The following is a 20,751-nucleotide window of genomic DNA, read 5'->3' as shown; positions in this document are numbered from 1 at the left end:
TGAACTCAGCCCAAGAACAAACTCATTATACTGCCCATCCCGATCAGACCTTTCGAGGACACAGAGCCACCTGCCTGCTCAATCTGACATGAACAGAAGGAAAGACTTGAATATACCCCATGCATGGTCCACACAGAGGGGTAACCTGGGCTCAACTCTTTTACTAAACACTTGACTAAATCCTGAGATCTACTGAGGGCCTCTAACCACAAAGCATGGATCCAATTTTAATAGCAAGAATCAGCCCTAAACTATTCAATGAGCAGTGAATTTTTAGAAGCAGCAGGAACAAAAATAAAATGGGGGCAGAGATACAGGAGCTGATAGAGAAAAAACTACAAAGACTACAAAGTGAAAAATAAATGAGACATAATAATAGCTAAAATAAGATTTTCCCTTACAAATTTTCACAACATTTTGGGTTCGAGGAAAGAAAACAAACAAACTCTAAACATAAAATGTGCTTTTCCTCAGTAACTTAAATACTGACCTGTAGCAGCTGGGTTGCTGTAGCTCTTTGTTCAGGATTTTTCACTAAGCATTTCTTCACAAAATCTGTGAATTCATCAGACCAGAGCTCTGGCTTCCGGAAGGTTGGAGGGGGATTTGTAGGAATCATAAAAATAGCCTAGATAAAAATCAAACAATAGCAAGTCTAAATAAAACACATCACCACAGCAGCTGAAGCCAAGTTAAAAAAAAAGGAATTGCTTTATCCACCTTTCTTATCAGGCTAAGAATCTGGAAGACAAATTTTAAGTATGCAAGGATTTCTACTCAGATCAAGATTCAGAAAGTAAATCCATCTGCTACTAATGTAACTATTTCCCATTAGATATTCTCTATTTAAACTGTACCCCATTAAGCAAATGACTCTTTACTTTATCTACTGCTGTTCATCAGTCTGAAGAGATGATGGTATTCATTCAGAAATTCTCAGCAGAAATGACAGCACTGCTTGTTTAAAAACACATATAAAACTGCTGTGAACAGCCAAGCTCACCTTCTCCTCTCTTAAGTGAATTTAGTTTTGAGAATTTCTTAGGAAATTTGGGAGGATTGCCATTTCCTTTTGCATGGAGCTTTAAAACTTGCTTGTCCAAGTAAGACTTAGATACATATGCTAAAAGACCTAAGGTAATACTAAAAGATGAAATAAATAAAATAATCAAGTAATTAGTCTTACAGTACTGAGAACCTACATGAAACTGAAAATGCATCATTTTACCTATATAGTAGAAATTTCTTCTGTTGAGAACCATATGCAGACAGATTTTTCAACTGGGAAAAAATATTCATCCTACATAAAAAAAAGTTTGTCCTACTTAAGATTATACATATTGTGCCTTTTTTTATATGACCGTTTCCAGGTTTTCCTCTAATTAAAAATACACACTTGCAGCAATGAAAAAAGCAGTGGAAAAAAAAGCCATACAACTCTGACAGACAACTGCAAAATAATGAAAATTTTTAAAATTTTGTATGTAATAAATGCATCCAATATCATTGCTTCAGACTTACACATGATAGCAACACAATATTCAGAACTAGGTCTATTGACAAGAACAACAGGCTATTATTGTCTTCTAAATCCAGGTTCAATTCAATCACATTTTCCAAACTCATGGGGCGTAAAAGTTCTTCATTTGTTTTTCTACAGGCATAGGCAAAAATACAAACTCAAATTCAAACAAAAAAGAGGAAAAAATTGATTCTTCACTTTTAACATATTAGAAGCACTAGAAGCTTCAGCCTCTGTCTGAAACATAGGCAGGAGGCAGAGAGAACTTAATGAGACTTTATCCTCAGCTTCTAAAGAAGTCTGACTGATCCTAAAAGTTGGTTGAACTCATTCAAACCCTCATTAGAAAATTCTCATATTCTAAAGGAAAGTGGAACACATACAAAATTATGTAAAAAATTCTTTCAGTACTGAATAGTTGCTTGAATTCAAAAACCTAAACATTTACAAAACTTATCATTTTGTTTAATAAAAATATATGCTAGAATAGCAGCTTTATATTTTCAGTGGGCAGCCATGCCAAACAAGTTATATAGACTCAGATAGGAAATGTGGCACTCAGTAACTGGCCTTATCTACTTCACTTGTGATGCAAGATTAATTGTCAGTACAAGTGAAGTGCTTCTGGCAAAAAGCAGTGGCTAACAAATTCAGCTGTTTCTGTCCTTGAAATTAATGATCTCTTCTGAACTTTGAACTGATGACTTTTGATCTTATCTTCAGCTCTCTTAACAGCCAACTCTGCAGTAGCTATTGAAAACACGGCTGTAACAGAAGACTACCAACTTCTGTTTATGTGGTGTCAAAACCTCCTGTTTGATCATAAACATTGACCTCTCTCCCCACAGGTAAGCAAAGATAAGTTACAGCTCAGGAAAAAGGTTTGCCTTGGCCAATTAATTTCACCAAATACACAGCAGCTAAGAACCACAGCAAAGAACTGTCTTCTCTGTCATTCACAAAGGACAATGAGAAGAGGGAATTCATGAATCATTCTTTTATGCCAGACAACAAAAGCCACAAAAGGAGATATTCATGTGTTAGAGTTCTAAATCCATACTTATGCTTTGTACATTCATTGAAATAACTACTTCAGAATTATGTATATCTATGTAATGCTTAAACTGCAGGCTTTTTAAAATCCTATGTCACATGAGCTGTATTAGCTGAGAAGAAAAATCAGACGCATTTTTGTAATACAAGAAAACATACAGAAACTACTTATTCCAAATGTTTAATCTAACTTGGTAATCATGCCATGCACTTGTGCTAGCATGTACCCCTCCCTCCAGCTCTCATTGCTCCATTCTATTAACCAATCTAAAATTCTGGTTTTCAATTCCATCCTTCCCTCTCTACTACCTAATTTTGGCTTGCATAGTTCTCTACAGGAAAGTTAAGCTCCTTTCCGCTTTCAAAACAGTCTATGATTTAGCTTTCAACTACCTTGTTTCCTTCCAAGCGGCTTGCAAAGCAATCACTGGAGAATTATAAAGCTAGTCCCAAATCTCCAGGAACAAAAACAAAACACTTATCTGACAGAAATGTATTCCTCATGTTTGCTTCCACTTCTTGTCAAAAAGGTAATTTCTATCCTAAAATAAATATATATTATTTTAAAACAAAACTAAGCTATTTCGATCACTCTGGGTGCCAATGGAAGCAGGAAATACTTGGTTTTTTTCATGCTTCTTTCATCTTACATTAGATTTTCCAGTCCCTGTGTTTTCCCAAACTATTACTTGTAGTAATTTTTTTACCTCCACTCCAGTTGTAATTTTCTCAGAAGTTTCTCACAGCTATTTGTTTTAGTGTAGCTCTCACAGTGGGGCTGAGGCCAGTGCTCATACAGCCAGTGTTAGGCAAATGTTGCTAAAAAGAAACACCAAATATAAGCTACTGTCCACCCAATTGCATGGGCTGAACTGGAGTTTTAACTGCAAGAAATGTTAGGAGGAAATTGTTCAACAGAGGGGGCAGGCTCTGACATACTTGTAAAAGAGCTGGGGCTAATTATTTTATCTCTCCCACCATGAACATCACCTCCCACACTGCCTTACGTTTCTGAAAGACTGACAAATCTTACACGAGTAACACAACAAATATACAACCAAAGAATTAGATTGTATGAACTCAATCTTCAGTTTTAACCATTCAATCATCTTTAGAAAGAGAAAGAAATCTCTAAAGATGCAAGAAGGATCAGCTTAATCCGTGTTTATCTTCACCTGCCTAAAATATAGAGCTCATTACAAACCTGTCCTGAACTGGCCTTTCCCCCTCTGAACCTTGAGCCAAATTCTAGTTTGAATCATCTTTCACACATTGGTCTGAGGCAAATCCTTCACCTTGCAGTGAAATTAGAATTCAAGACAGATTATAATATATGCATGACAAAAGATGGGGGGAAGAAAAAATCACCAGGGCAGCTTTTGGGGCCACTTCTAAATTAGGTTCTGAACAATCCAACACAGCTTCTACCATACCTGTTAACTGGTAGCAATTCAGTGTTCAATCACTAGCAGTTACAACTAAGCTGAATATCAGATTGAGGACTCGGTCTTAAATGAGAGCAGAACTCCACAAGTCAGCCCAGGATTTTATTTTTATTCTTAAGGGGCCTACTATTTTAAATTAAGTCCAGGCTGAAAACAGGGGTTTTTTTTCTATAAAGGTTCTTTTATGGACAATTTTATTGGCGTGAAAATGTAATTATGGTGATGATGATGAATTAGGAAACACCAAAAGAAAAATGAGATGCTCATATACCACACATGGAAATTCCTAATCAGAAAATACTTGCAGCTCATTCTTCTTGTCAGTCAGGGTAATATATCTGTATTTCACACAGCCCACAAACACATTAAGTGATCAACAGCAATTTCGTAGATGTACCGTGTCCTCTAGCTTGTAGTTCCTTGAATAACTTATCTCTACTACTTAGCTAAAATAAGTTACTTTTAATAAAAAGCAGAAAATTTATCCAGTATCATAAATGCTACTGAAGAAGACAACAAATATTTCTATATCGTGGTGATTTTATTATTTTTATGCTGTGAAGCTGCATTGCTAGAATCTACAGAGGAAACGTTTTTATAAGCAAGTAAGAATATATTACATCAGTTTGTGACATCATAGTTTTTGGAACCACAATTATAGTACTTAGTTTAGCAATCTACTGTAGGAAACTGTAGTTTCTGTGCAGAAACACATTTAAACTCAGTAACACATTTCAGGGTACAAAAACCTATTTAAGTCTGGCAGAGTTAAATATTGAGTACAGTAAAATTTTAGTAACTTTGGAAACAAAGAATCACCTGAAAGACACATTTTTCTCTTTTTTGTGATACATGTCATAGAACCTCCCTCCTTTCTTGAACAGCCTTCAAAAAGACTACTAAAACACCATTGATTAATCATTTTCACAACTTATCAGCTGTCCGATGAATGAAACATCAGCATGGACAGGGGTGAAATACTAGCAGGCTCTACGCTGGATTTGCTTTGTTGAGCATGTTTTCTTGGTGTAGCTTTTTTTGGGGGGGGGTCTCTGTTTGCTTTGTTTTTATTAATCAAAACTACAGTATTGCAACACAGTGAAAAATAAAGTTACTGAAAAATACCTCACGTGTTTAAAGTCAAGAAAGTTGGTTCATAATCTGCTTCATAGTAAATAATAGATTTATTTGTTAGAAGCACCCTAAAAATCATGCTTCTTCCTCCCATCTGCAAATGCAGATGCTGATGAAGATCATCTAGTGTACTCACACCTTTTGTGTAGAATTACAAACAGGTCTGGTTCCATGAGACATCCATCATGTACCTGATCTAAGCTGATTCTTACTAGAATTATCAACACAGGATTGAATGCAGGAAGGGATAAGTGAAGCTTTAATTCCGAGAAGTTCTGGACAAACAACAACTGAAATAAATTTTTCATCCTAATGAGGGGAAATATGTATGACATTTAACATGAAATTCTACTGTGCTTACTTTTATAGTTTTTAGTAATGGCCACTGCTTAAACCATGTACATAACACTATACAAGTTTAAAATCACATTTTAATTACTTTATTATAAAATTACATATATTAACCAATATAATATAATACAATATAATATAATACAATACAATATATTAATAAATATATTAATTTATTGAAAAATAAAATAAAACACCCTAGGGAAAAAAATCCAAACTATATAAAACAAACCACAACTCTTACCAGTGGCTTAACAGCCATTCACTGTCAAAAGCTTCCCTCTGGAAAAATGACCTTTGATTATAAAATCAAAGTATGATTTACTTAAGATGTAAAGTAATAAAGTAGTAAACACAGAGAAAAGATAAATAATGGAAAGACTATCCTCATGATTAACAGCAAAGATGGGTTACTGAAAGATAAGCTATTTACATTGACCCGTATATTTATTATTGCTAGTTAGCTCATAACATTCTGACAACATTACAACAGGTCAAAAATGTAAAGATACCAATCTCAAACATTATGCAATAGTAAGTGCAATTGCAAATCTATTGAAAAGAATCAACCCTTGCCTTGTTAGCACCATCATGCAACAGAACTGTACCTCGAGATTCACCTCTGAATTTACTCTTCCTACTAAGATGGGAATTGGACTAATGAGCCCTATGGGTCCCTTCCAAATTGACATATTCTTTGGTTCTTTGCTTGAAAAATTGCTTTGAATTTCAAAATAATATTACAGATTATTTATTATGTGACAACAGCTCAAACAAGTTACCATTCTAAGGCCCCAAGTTCATTCAGTTAGAGGTCTTTCATAACTAGTTTTAAATATGCTTACTTAGAAAAGTGGTTTTTAAATCCCATCACATTTCCTAACTTTAAACTTCTACCATATCCTCCACTGGTATATTTAAAGGAAAGAATTTATTGTACTAGCTGCTATGCAATTGTCAAGACAAAGAGTAAGTTCCCGCTGCCAACTCAGCTAAAAGGATCATGCCATCTGGATATATGCCTCTTCATTATCAAACCACTTTGTCAGATGAGTAACAAAACTATTTACTACCACCAATCTTTTCCCAGAACTATCATCTCAGCATGCTGCCCTACTGCCAGTTAATTAATTTATGAGTTTATCCATTTCTTTTTTTTTATTTTTCAAAGCTTCTTGAACTCTTATAACCCATCACTTGTACTATCCAAAGATATCTAAGCTACTCAACAGATGACTTCATGAAGTTGTACGCAAAGAAAGAACTTTGGTTATCTGCACTGATCTCCTTGTGTTTGCCTCTTCCTTCTCCCTCTCTCTTCCAGCCCAACAGACCTATCAATATTTCTCCAAGTTTTCTTCTAACATATTTAAACAATATTTGGGGAATTCTTCATTACTTTTGCCTGTAGTTTTTTACTATTATCTTGTCCCAGCTTTCCATCCTCTATTTTGAAATCAAAAAGTTTCAGTTTCTCTATCTAATTCCGTAGGGCTATTTTGATTTCCTGAACCCAGCTCTTCAACACAAAATGTTCCTGAATTCTGCCATTCAACTGAACACTGTCCTTTTAGTTCAGGGATGTAACCTTCATGTTCCCATATTTCATCTGCAAGGTGCAAGTCATTGATGTTGGTGACATTTCAACAGAAAGAAGACACAGTCAGCAACCTGTTCCTCAAAATTCTTTCCTCCTTCAACTTAGATCCTTAAATGCAGGGCAACAAATGCCTTTCCAAAGTCTGTAGAAATGAAAAATAAAGCATGGGAAAATCTGCAGTCTCATGAAGGTTTTAGAGCCCTTCTTTGGCTTCACTGGGGTTTTTTGTTGTTTCCTTGGGTTTGTTTTTTTTTTTTGGTGTGGGGGGCAAGTGTTTTAGATCAGTGAAATTTTTCAAGTGAAAACAAAAATAATTTCAGGGTACTCAAGATTTAGTGATTAAACTACTGAATCAGTTATCAGTTTTCAATTTTAATTGATATATACAGAAATTTTCAGAGGAGAATACCTAATTGCAAACTACCTCTTACAGGTACTAAAAAGTGTAAGTATTAAACATTTTATTGAAAGGTCATACTTAAAGTTCACATCCACAGTAATTACAAGTTTACACATTTTTAGTGTTCTTGGACAAAAAAAAAAATTAAAATCCCAATGACTTAAAAAAAATCCAAGCACTAGTAGAAAACAAGACAGTAAAAATCAGCAAGTCTTACAAAAAAACTAAAGTTTCAAACAGCTGAAAGGAACTGTGGCAATCAGACACCATCTAGAACAGTATTTTTAATAACTTCATTCACCAAAAGGAAAATCTAAATGAGCTGTAATTTACGTCATTATTCGTATTCTGAAAGGTACCCTCAACTTCAGCACTGGGTGAGCAAGATTCATTTTATCAGGGGGAGAAAGAAGGGCACACTGCATGTATGTATATGTGGGGTTTTTAAGGTTTTATTTTTAATTTGAGGGGAGGAAGTGTTGGTAAGGGGGTTGAGATAGGAAAAAATAAATGGATATTAAACTACCCTTAGTTTAGAAAGAAGTACCTTTTGTAGTGGTTTAAACTTGTGATTTTTTTACTTGACACAGACTTAGAAAATCAAGTATTTTTAGACATTTGTATAGGAGAAAACTTCCTTTTGCTGTCAATGAGCAACACCTCCTCTTTGTGAGGAAATCAAAATCACTGTAAGAGAGAGGTGGGGCCACTTCAGGCCACCAGACAATTCTATTCAAACTCTCAGAGAACTTCAACATTTAAATAGTGTCTCAGACTAAATTATACATCATGACAGATCCTTGCTCAGGATCAAGGCAACTCACTGCCTACAGGATAGTTCCCGGCCACACATCTCTCTCAAAAGAGATGTCTTTGTGAATGTTGGTACCTCTCAGAAGCATCCTGCTATCACATAATCACTGCTATCACTCCCTTCACAGAATACATCAGATCAAGAACATGAACTTCAATGAACAACTGACAACTGAACAACTTTTTCTTTTATCACCACTGAACTATTTTCTTATCAGTTACAGAACAAAGAAATGGTTCAGAAAGTGCATGCTGTATGAAAATCCAGAGAATATTCTTGTGATTAATTTAGTCTTCTTTCACCACAGTTTGTTTTACTCCTGATTCAGTACTATCATGAAAATTCATATGCATAATGCCTAGGAGGTTCCAAGTTTTTAACAGAATATGAAACTTGCTTTCCCTCCAAGAAAACTCCAATAATAGAGCTTACTTTAATAAAAAAAAAATTCTCTTCTTCCCAGAGTATTTTCTGCAATTTCTGAGAAAACGAGGCAATGATTACATCCAGAGTCATACTAACAGTTAATGAGACATGAAGTGGAAAAACTTCATTTGCAATTGTATTTACTAATAGAAGAATCAAGGAGTGAGTAACTTATATTTGTGAGAAAAAGCTGCAGTAAACACACTGGACATTAAATGAGAAATCTCTGACATAACCACAAGACAGTAGTAATGAAAGAAGGCATTCAAGAAATATGTGGAACCACCGATTTTAGACGTCCAGCAGCAGTTTTGTGTTCAGTTTCAGGCATCAGACTTTCAGAGATGTGAATCCACTGAAGATGGTTTGAAACAGAGTATCTACAATGCTTACATATTTAAAAAACACACTGCAAGATTGAATGAATTAAGACTTCTCAGTCTAAAGAGGAGGTAGTGAGAGATATGGTAACAGTCCCCAACATGTTAAACGCTGCTTCAAAGAGGGACAAAGTTCATAAAGAACCAAAGAGGAGCTAATGATTAATAAGGAATTAATAAGGAATATTCAGGTTACATTGTAGGAAACTTGCCAATAAACTACCCAAGAAGTTCCAGAACTACTGTTTTATTCTACAAAAACATATAGACAAACATAGTTTCAGAACTTCATGATCAAAGTTTGTGCATGTGTTTTGAAGATCTTTTCCACCACCACCTTCCCATTTGTCCTGTGCTCATACAAAATTAATTTAAAAAAAAAAAAAAAAAGAGAGGATGATGATGTTTGGTCAGGCTAGGTACAGAAACAGAATGACAAGAAACACAAAACACAAAAGAACAATGCCTTTCATCAGTGATTGCTGCTTCCTTCTTCACCTTTTACAATGGTAGCAGATGAAGAGGTCACAGCAAAAAGTAACCACCAGCACAACACAAAACAATTCATTCACTTGCAGTGTGCAAACTAAGAACTAAAATTAAACTGACAGATTACAAAATTACAGACATTAAATACCAACATCCTACTGACATAATGAAAACAACTAATTAATTACAGATTTTGTAGTCTATGAAAGACTAATTGAGTTCTTACATCTTAAAGCACTGTCTACCTTCAAGCAAAGAATGAAAACCTCTCCTGTTTCTGCTCCACTGACTCTCTAGGTACTAAGAGAATACAAGACCCAACGGTGTTGCTTTCCCAGCTACCATGTACATACAAAAAACAGTGCTACTGCTCTTGCCTTGCTAGTGTTTTCAGTATTCTCCCTACTAGTTTTAAATAAATGTTATTTATATTGTAGACCCTTAAATTTCATTGCTAGGTTGGCGTAATAGCCACATTCCTGTAGAGAAATGTAGTTGCTACAGTAAAACTATTTATTTCTATTCCATAGGCCATGCATGTGGGAGGCATTACAAAGTAAAATCTCAACATTTGAATGTCCAAATGAAAAGTACATCCAAGGCATAGTATTACTTACATAATGATACTAATCTTACATTTTATAAAACTAACACTCCTTTTAAACTAAACTCAATAATACAAATACAAGATCACAGTCAGAGTTAAAATTCAAATATACTGCCTGAACTGATACTTTAGTTCTTCAAGGCACTGTGTCAGCTTGGTAAGTTGTAAGCATTGCTCTCTGGAACAGTGTAAAAAATATGAAATACATCATGGAATTCAGAAGCAATCCTACCAAATGACAGAGATAAAGCAATATACCAAATTCTGGACCAAATATACCAAATTAAAGCAATTAAAAGAAATATCTCTAAAATGGCATTGTGTCTCAGGAAACTGGAATGGTAACAACTGTTCATGATTTAATAACTGATACCACATACATCCTCAGGAAGTTTCTTCAAAAACAGAAAATGTTCCAAAGAGAAAATGTACACACAGGATTCAGATGCTGTGTATTTTTTTTTAAGAGACAGTAAAAAGTAAAACGAACTGTGAGCCAAAGTTAACTCTGTATCTTCAGTTTTATTTATCAAACTGAAAAATCTCTCCAACTTTCTCTTTTCCTGTATAAGACCAAAACTATGAGATGTTCTGTTTGTATTACAATTATACTAATTCAATGCAGGTCACTTGCATTTTACTGAATCCAGATGACATTTAGTAAGCTAAACACAGGCCAATTGGTTTTTTTTTTTTAAAGGCGGGGGCTGATTGCCGCTGGGTAGGTCATACAGTGGCTACAGAACACAATTGCTTGAATTACATTTTGAATAACATCAAACACAACACTGAAGCTAAAAACTACCATTCTTTTTCTGCATGCCTTCCAGATTTCTCATATTGAAATGTACTAATTTAAAAGTCACCACTTTCCATCCAGAGATGATAGATACGAACAGATTCAAAGTTTTTGTTGTTTCCTCTTTCTCTACTTAGTTTAAAAATATACACTTTTAATACTCCAAGTAGTACAAACAATTTAGTTTCCACTTTATTTTTAATATCCCCAGTGACTAACTAACCTTTTCAAGCCTGCTCATTTGAACATACCACAGTAAAAAAGAAAAATATAGCACTGTAGATTTAATGAGCACTAAAAATAAGCCTCTTTATTTCTGCAACAACATTTGTATTCTCAAATCAACCTGAACTGCCATGTAATTAGCCATACAATAACGTTTACTGATAATGCAGAGAAACTAGTTCCAGAGGAGTAGGAAAACCCTCAAGCTTATCTCCAAGAAAGAAATAAACAGTATGTCTTTCTTAATGCCTTAGTTGTGATCAAGGGCTGACTCTCTTTTGACAAAAATACTAGCTATAAACAGTAGTTAAGAACTGTGCTATTAAATTAAACATTAGTTTAGACTTGGTGCACCTGACTGCAAATCAGTCAGTGATATTCTTTCTAATCGTGTCTGTCTGGACTTGGCATCTTTTTTTCCCCCCAGAAGTTATTCACCTCTCAAGCACTATTATCAATTGCTAAAATAAAATGTAATCCATGTTATAAAGTAGTAGCCTCATTATTTGTTTATTCTGTAACACACTGAATTATACAAGTTAACTATTATTTGTATCATCTCAAGGTTTTGTATCTACCCCTAATTCCTCCCAATATGATCTGCTACACTTTCAACAAATTTCACCCAACAGAGGAAACACAAGCACAACACAACAGATTAATTAAAATGCATTAGCTAATGGCATTCAATGCCATTAAGGCTAATTAGATGCCCACTAGACTTCATCACCTTCAAAATACTGCACACCAGTCATGCAGATAAACTGCTTATAGTTGTATGTATATACATACATACAACTATATCTACAATATCTACAGGATATCTACAGGATACAGGATATCAAGGACATAGAAGTGAAAAATTCTCCATAATTAAGAAAAAAAATTCCTAGCATTAGATATTTTGGAGGCCAGAAGGATACACAGACACTGAGAAAAGATCTGCAAGAATGTGTACTGGCCTTTCATCTATTTTCCTTTGCTTAAACCAAATTGTAAACAAACCTGAGGAGAGAAGATGAAAAAAATAGCAAGCATCTAGAGTCATGACTCCCACATTATTTAGCCTGGAATATTTTTTAAAATTTCATAAGTGTTGGGGTTGGGTCTGTGATCTGTGTTTTACTGCCCTGTCCAAACACGTACTTATCATATTTTCTCCATTTTTGTTAGGGTCTGGCTTAACCATTTTGTTCCATTTGAAGGTATGTATCATAGCTTTTCTGCAATGACTGACGCTACAGAGAAAAAAAAAGACGAGAAAGCAAAGCCCTGTTACTATAGGTACACACAGAAATAACAGTCTTTCACAAACTGTTTAGGGAACAAAAATTTATAGTCTATATTGCTGAAAAAATTACAGTTTAGCAATGTGGCTCTTGCAATCACTCAAGTATGCAAACAATATAGCAATAGTTGAAGCAGTGACTAGAAATGCTGATATCGTATAAATGGGCCATATCATACCCTTAATTCCTAGCAGCTTTTCCCCAGTTTATACAAAAATACCTCAGGGCAGACAGAGAAAAGGATTTCTGAATGTAAAGGTTCTTCAAGACACAGCAGCCATATACAGTTACATGTAAATGGCCTTTCCTCTCTCCTCAAATGATATGTTACCAATCACACTCCTGGCTCCTCCAGCCATATGATAACTATTCACTGAGTAAACTGCATAGTTCACATGAAGCATCCCAAAAAACATCTTCAAGATTCATCTTGCTTGAACAGCCTTTGGATAGCAGGATACTTTACAACATATGTATGTATGGAACTACCAAGAGAAGGCTTTGCAAACCTGAGAAAGGTACTCTTCGAAAATGGTGAAGAACTTGCACCTCTCTCTCTTGCTCTAATTGTATGTATTCATTCCACTCGAGCAGCTTCACAGAAATTCCTCTATCCAGCCTGAGATAAGATTATCTAGAAAGCTCCTTCAGAGCAGAGACATTAGAGGCAAGAAATATTCCTAAGCAAGTAGAAAAACTAAGCATGAATGGCATCTATGTTAGCTGATGGACACATGCAATTCGAAAAGCATATCAACTGGTAGATTCCCAGCATAAGGAAATAATAACCTAACCCCTATAAAAGTCTTCAGAGTCACAAAGTTAATCAAACTCCTCCATTCTTCCTAAGATCCAAGGTCAACAATAAGGAAGACACTATTAAAAGGTACAGGTTAAAGGAAATTACTAGAGATTCAAGAATTTCTGAGGAACATCACAGTCACAGAATAGTTGGTATAGTTGGATGGAAGGGATCTCTGGAGGTCATCTTGTTCAACCCTCCTGACCAACTAGAAGCACTTAGAGGCAGATGCCAAGGACTATGTCCACATAGCTTTTGAATACCTCCAGTATGCTCCAGAACACTTTCTAGCTGAACAGGGCTCCTAGCACTCAAATAGAGCAGAACTGAGCTAGAAGTTCCTCATGGAAGCCAAATGGAGAAGTAATGCCAGTGATAAAAGTCCTAAAGAAAAAGCTTGACATGAAATAGGAAGAATCATTATTTCCTGTGGATTTCCAAAGCAAAAAGATCTCCTTTGGAAGTTCCCTATTTCAAATGGTAAGTTTTGAAGCATTGTTCCAGACTCGTGTTTTCCTGAAAAGTGTCAGAAACTATTCCTGACAAATATTACATTACTGAGCTTAAGGAACAAAGACCTTCACAGGGACTTGAACTTCACTTGACTTCTTTCTTAGGAGACTGATACTCACATGGGAAAAAGCAATCTCTCTCATAAAATCACTCCTCTTGGTCATCTGTACATACATGAACATTTTGTGAAGGGCTCTACAAAAATCACCAGTTTGCACTTGTATGATAACCAAGAAGATATCATGCAAATTACTGAAAAAACAATGCCTTCCAAGTGTTATTAAACATGGAGATTAAAAAATAATTAAACAAATACTTATTTTTTGCCTGACTGAAAAGAGCCACTTTTAACAGGGCATTATTTGCAAATACATAGAATGAAATAACTTCTCTCTGTCTGTGTGCTTGTGCATCTATACAGAGTTCTTTGAGAGCTAAATCAAAACATAAATATATATTCCTCTATATAAAAAACTAAGTTCTTTCTTTATAGATATTTGATAGATTAGATTATTTCTATATAATCTATAGATTATTTCTATATAGATATTTGTTGCACCCAAGGAGCTGGTAGGGGATGCTGTCAGTGGGGTCCCCTGGAATAAGACACCCATTTCAGGAATATTCTCCCACAGTCCCTTGCTGTTATATGTTAATAGAGGCCAGTTATGTCATCCCTTCTCCCAGCCCCAGTTCTAGAATGTTCCCCGCTCCTGACTTTCCTATTGGTCCCAGTTCCTTGTTACTCCACCCCTAGATCCCAGCTGGCTGTTAATCCTTAGCCACGCCTCTGCACCGCCCTTCTGCCCTCAACCCATTGGCTCTCAGACCTGACGTTCCACCCTTCCCTAGTACTATATAACCCTGCACCCTCCTTTGTTCTGTGTTCTTTGTCCCTGTGTCTGGTCCTCTTCTAGGTGAGGATAATACACTCACTAGCAACACCATACAAAGAATCCCTCATCTTTTTCATCAGCCCTCAGAGAACGCCACTGTGCGTGAGTGCCTGGTGTGCAGAGCTATCCCTTTCTTGTGAAGATGTCAAGCTCTTGGAAGGTGGTGGTCTCAGCAGCTCCCGCCACATTGCCACAGATATTGAGATATGTTTATGGATTTTATATATACACATGTAGTCCTCTCAAAGAACTAACTCCATAGATATATATATATATGAAAAAAACCCCTAACAATAAAAATTTGTGTTTTCACCTTCATTCAATGGAGACATTTCATGACGAGGTTTCCTCATGTCTGGAAGTAGCTTGTAACCATGGGAGAAAAATACAAAGAATACCATGCTCATTTTTGTCTGAAAATACTGAGGCTCCTTACCATCTTTCTAGATGCAAGTTTTTAAAACTTACTACTCTGCCTCTGAACAAGATTTGCTGTATTTCCCTAGCAAGGCTGTTTGTACTGGAGATGAAGCATAACTGCGGGTTACATGAGCACAAGGTACAGCAGTGAAGGAATGGTGAATTCTTAGAATATATCAGTCACTATTATATCCATTAGCTACTCACATACACACCCTGAACTCAAAGTCACTGTTTTTTCTATTTAAGAAGCTGGTGTACAGAGACAACAAAATACAAATGAAACTACTACTACTGAAAAATCTGAAAGCAGAGGCTCCCCCAGTGATCACCATGGCTGGGTTCTCATCTTCTCTGTGAAACAGAACTCCAGTCTCTCAAGGTGACTTTTCCAAGCTTCACTCCTGTGACTTGACATATCTTTCCTCTGCTTCCATGCTGGAGAGCTCCCCTTTGCCTGGCCAAACCATCAGGGACAATAAAGCAGGTGGAAGAGATGAAAATTCATGTGGAAATTTGGAAAAGAAAAAACAATATTCCTGAGCACATCTTGCCTGACCTGAACAACACTAAGTTTGAAAATTTGGCTTTAGCTTATGGTAGGGGACCAGCCAACCCTTACTCCAGCTCTCAACAGGGCCATTTAAAACCTTCCACTTCTAGAATAGATCCCTTTAACTGCCAAATGACACATTTATTTTTTTTTCAGAACCACTGTTTATATATTAAAACACTGATAAAAAAAAAAAAAAAAGCCAAGCAAACATACTTAAATTGTCTGTAACAAGTAGTCATCTTAATTTTTTTAGAGAATATTCAATAATTTCCTTAGGTAATAATACACTTAATGATAAATTTAATAAGGGAAAACATAAAACTTAACTCCTACATTTGCCAGAGGTTCTGTAAAGAACAGCATCCAAAACCAACACACCTTACTTTTGCATAGCATCCCAACAGCATTAGCTTTCTCTGCCATTTGGACTTAACACTCAATACATATATATGACTCTCTCAGTGAAAGAAAAGCTGTCTTTGGTTGACCATCATTGGAATGGTTATTTGAAACTAGTAATCACACAATTCTTTCAATTCTTATCATATTACCAGTATTTTATCAGAAACAGATGTTAGCAGCACAACTTACTAAGAATTATTGAACAACTTTTCTTTCAATTTCATAACAAATTAGGCAATGCTTAGTTGATGCATCTGAAAAAAGTTAAAGAATTGCAAGCCCTAAGGCACAGGGCTGGTGTCATAATTTAAACCACTACCATCTGAAATGCAAAGGCATTAGAAACATAATGTTTTACTCTGTTAAACAAATTTCCCTTACAGATGAATTTGTCAATAAATTCTGAAGCCTCAATAGCAACCAAAAAGCTCCCACTTCAACATCAGAAGTCTAGTAGAATTCTTACAAACATAATACTAAAATGTTTATAAATAAGTATATATTACAGACGTTTATAAATAAGTAGAGAAATACAAATAAATAATTAAATACATTTTTAAAATTAAAGCACATCTTGGGCATAGCAATCATGAAATTCTGATAAGAGTTTTTGATTCCTATCATGAAAGCAAAACAAAGCTAGAGAAGGGAATAAAGCAGAAGTCAAATCACCCTGTGTGTACACTACAGCAGCAGAGCCTAGGTAACAATTCTCCAATTTAATCAGAAAGGAAGGTATTTTCAGTGCCTGTTTTTAGCTCCAGATTGGATGCCTTTGCCCCAGTAATCCAGCTTACTTCTTTTAAAGTCACACTGAGAGGCTATTTTTATAAATTTAACTGTCAAAGGAAACCAATAAAGGTAGAGACTTTTGTCAATTGCTGAAATTCTGGCGTGTGAAAATTATTTACTTTGGCAACATGCATCAAGAGCATCTTTTAATCAAAGTTATGTTACGAAAGGCAAAAAAAAAGTTCCTGTGTCAATGCCAGGTTTGGCACACTCCCTCTAATCACCATGTGTCTTCTGACAACTGTCATTAATTAAATGTGTTACAAATGTCATTATGAAGCTGAGGATAGATCTTCTTCTGCTAACATTAAAGGTTAGTTTTATGGGAAAAAAGTTCCCTTCAGGTGTGAAAGCAAGCTGAGCCAACCGTGTTTTTATTTTCTGAATACAGGTAAGGAATCAAGGTAACATCCTAACTACACTGTTAAAAAGCAGTAGGAAAAGAACGTGCTCAGTGCACGAAACAATACCTGGAAAACATATAGGACTTAAAGGCTTAAGAAAATGAACATTATACCCACTGACTTAATCTATAAGTACTAAGGGGTCAAGAACAAACCCTTATATTATGGGCATGTAAGTCTAGTTGATTTTTATCAAAGCTCCTTCCAGACAACACTAAAGCAGCTTTAGGAATCATAATGCTGAATCAGAAACAAAAGAATACACTGTTCTCCTGCAGTAAGTTAATTTAAAAAGACATCTAATAGGCTGAATTTTGCATCAGCTAATTTAGTGCTGAACTAAATCTTAATCTAACCTGAACATGCACAAAGTCAACAAGCCAGCAGCAGAAATCCTGCAACATATGATTTAGGTGCTTGATGAAATGCACTTCTGTGTCCCCACTCAGTCCCAGCTCTGTGAATTAATTCTGTATTAAAGGTTATGAATTACAGCCTGAAAAAGGCATCTTTCACACAGAGAGAGGAAAACATGGAAACAAACTCAGAGGCCACGTACACTACTTTGGGTACAGAGGTATGTCGGGGCAGTGCACTGCTCCTGAGCTGGAACCATGCCACGTTCTGCCCTTGGGCAGCACAGCTGTCCAAGAGAGCACCCACCAACTTTTCAACACCCATCCAGACAGACATGTCCTCTGGCTTTTAGCGTGTCGTACGGTTTACCCAGACCTACAGCAGTAAGACCCTTCTCCAGCACCATCAGTTTACTGTAGTATTTCCAGTCTAGAAAGAACCTTCCAGCTACTGCACACTCCACGTATTTTCACACCAAGCAAGTGGCAATGCAACCAGTTACTCCACAGTCACAATTTATACATGACAATTCACACAGCTGCTAGAAGGATTGAGTTCTAAGAAACTTTGTGCCAATTTCTCTAAATAATTTAATTATTCTGACTGTTTAACAACAGCATGTTTTACAAATTAGGAACTTGCATATGCTCATTTTCACCACCAAGAATCAAATGCTAGCCACTTCTAAATATCAAAAAATACAGCTTGTACAAATTAGTCATATTATTCAGACAAACAAACAAAAAGCAAGACATTTACAGTGCACACACAGTTACTCCAGAGAAACTCCTAGAGAAAACTGAAAAGGGGACAGTACAGGCAAAGTTCACTCGTGTCTGGATGTACCTGCCCAGTACAGATGTGCCCTCTGCCCCAGGTTACAGTTCATGATTATTACACTTCTTAAGGAACATCCCACTTGAAACAGATGACTGTTTCAACATATGCACGTCAGTTTGCCAATAAATCTTGTGCTGGCTGATGCTACCCGTTTTATGTTTTCATAGCATGAGAAAAGGAGCAGCACTAGAGAAAATACTGGGCTGCCATCCCTAATGCCTCCAGTCCCAGCACCAGGACACTGGGAATTACTACACCACAGGTACCCATGAACTACATCAGAGGTACTCTCTTTTCTGGGAACAGATTATTTCATTAGCTTCCAAAATCATTCTAAGTTTCTGGGGGAGAATGGAAAATGTAAGACACCTTACACTTCTCAGACTGTCCAGTACTCCTGTAACTATCACTATAAATGTGAATTGCTCCACCAGAACACCAACTTTTTCCTTATTTTAATAATCAACAGTATAGCACGGAGCCCAGAGGAGGAGCTCCTCACAGCAGACGAGGCTTCTGTCAGTAAAGCAGTTTTTCAGGCAAGTAGGTAATGATAGGCAGTATTTTGAATTATGTCCATGTTTGTGTTTCTGAAACACAAACTGATAAAGCATTAAGATTTGTGGCATTTGGAACAACATATATGTAATTTTCATAAGGTGAGTTCTCAGACACAGTTAAGAAACACAGATGAAAGTAGAATCTGAAGGTAACACTGATGTTGCCTTTGTTCCCCACGGAAATGTACGTAATGACAATTTACATCTGGAAGAAAATCTTGGATCCGTGCTGCTTTATAAGGAGGCAGAATGTGTTATCTAGAAACTATGAGTTTTTACTTTTCTGCAGGCAGTTAATACAGCTTTCAAACACACTTTTTGAGACAGTGTATCAAAAGTACTTCCTGTATCTCAATGCATTTTAAAAACAGCAGAAAAATACAAACTTATATTAGTACAGAGAATTCTAATTAAAAAAAAAAAGCACAAATTGTACACCCAAATCATTTGAGTTAATTGGCAAAGTACTGACTCTGTATTAAAGCTTTGTCTAAGTATTTAGTCAGTTAAATCAAAGGCTGAGCCAGGCTGATTTCATTCTTCTCTAAAATCAGGGTGGTCTGTGGGCAATTTTTGGTACCACTGGTGTTGCCAGGGAAACAAAATGAAAACAGGTGCCATCAAATACAAATTAAAGATTTACTTTTATTTTAAACCACCTTAAAATGAAGTTTCCATAAACTTAACTGATACTACTACAAATTTGACAATACTTTGTAACAAGAAAAGGATTATAAGTTGTCTTTAGACCATCAAGTTTTAACTGAAGTAAATTTAGACTGATTGGCAGCCCTTCCTTTTAAATAAATAAATTTCTTCATTAAATATGCATCATCCTCTTTAAAAATTACCTAGTGTACATTTTAAGGCAATATAATACCAGGACAGAAACAGGGTACATGCAGTCCTTATAAGCTTTCTTCATTCCAAATTTTTTTCCTCCTCCTAATCTAAGCAATTTTTTAGATTCTTTACGAATGTAAACAACCAGTATAGGCTCAAAGCACATAAAAATCTACTGGTAAGTAGCAACAGAAGCTTAATATTTTCCTCCTAATTTGATTGCGGTTTTCTCCCACATATTAAAAAATCAGATATCACTTCACCTAAAATCCAAGTAAATACACTTCTGTTTTTAAAACTTGTAATAACATGCTAAGAATTTGGCAATACAGCAAGCGAGTCTCTAAAGCACTTCCTCCAGGTCAACTAGATACACTGTCAGAAAACATATTTAAGAAAAAAACGAACATACAATTCACTTCAATAAACAAACATTAATTCAAGTTTCCAAAATTGTTTACCAAGTTCTTTTTTGGCTTAAAAAGGTATTAGTTATATACAAAAATTAAAACAGACATTTTAATTAAAAGCAATATACAGACTCCCTCCTCTTTAATGAAGCTAACTGCCACACTCTGAATAAAAATTAACCTTGTATATTTAGTGCTAATCCTAGAACTTGAAAGATAATAGAAATAAAAAATTGAAATATATTTGTAGCTAATATGTATAGCTCTTCACTTAAAAGTGGTATACTTGACAATATCCTTCAACAGAAACTGAATAAATTCAGGATACAATGACATGTACAAATGACCGAAAGTTTGTTTGGTTTTTTTTTTAAATAACAATGGCTGTAAAGCTCATTAATAAAAAAGTCTTGTCATCTTAA

General features: G+C 35.5%; 1 protein-coding gene across 1 annotated transcript in view; it reads right to left on the bottom strand.

Moving 5' to 3' along the window:
* STK3 (serine/threonine kinase 3) overlaps positions 1–20,751 on the bottom strand; it is a 128,383-nt gene that overhangs the window by 71,503 nt on the left and 36,129 nt on the right. Inside the window, exon 7 of the mRNA XM_005516995.3 lies at positions 491–628. Within this exon, the coding sequence (XP_005517052.1) occupies positions 491–628 (138 nt within the window). The remainder of the gene's footprint in view (positions 1–490; positions 629–20,751) is intronic.

Source organism: Pseudopodoces humilis, chromosome 1 (genome assembly GCF_049639895.1).
Source record: "Pseudopodoces humilis isolate 2021_Gansu_Grassland_sample_001 chromosome 1, ASM4963989v1, whole genome shotgun sequence".
Lineage (NCBI taxonomy): Eukaryota > Metazoa > Chordata > Aves > Passeriformes > Paridae > Pseudopodoces > Pseudopodoces humilis.
This window is presented reverse-complemented; position numbering and strand designations above follow the sequence as displayed.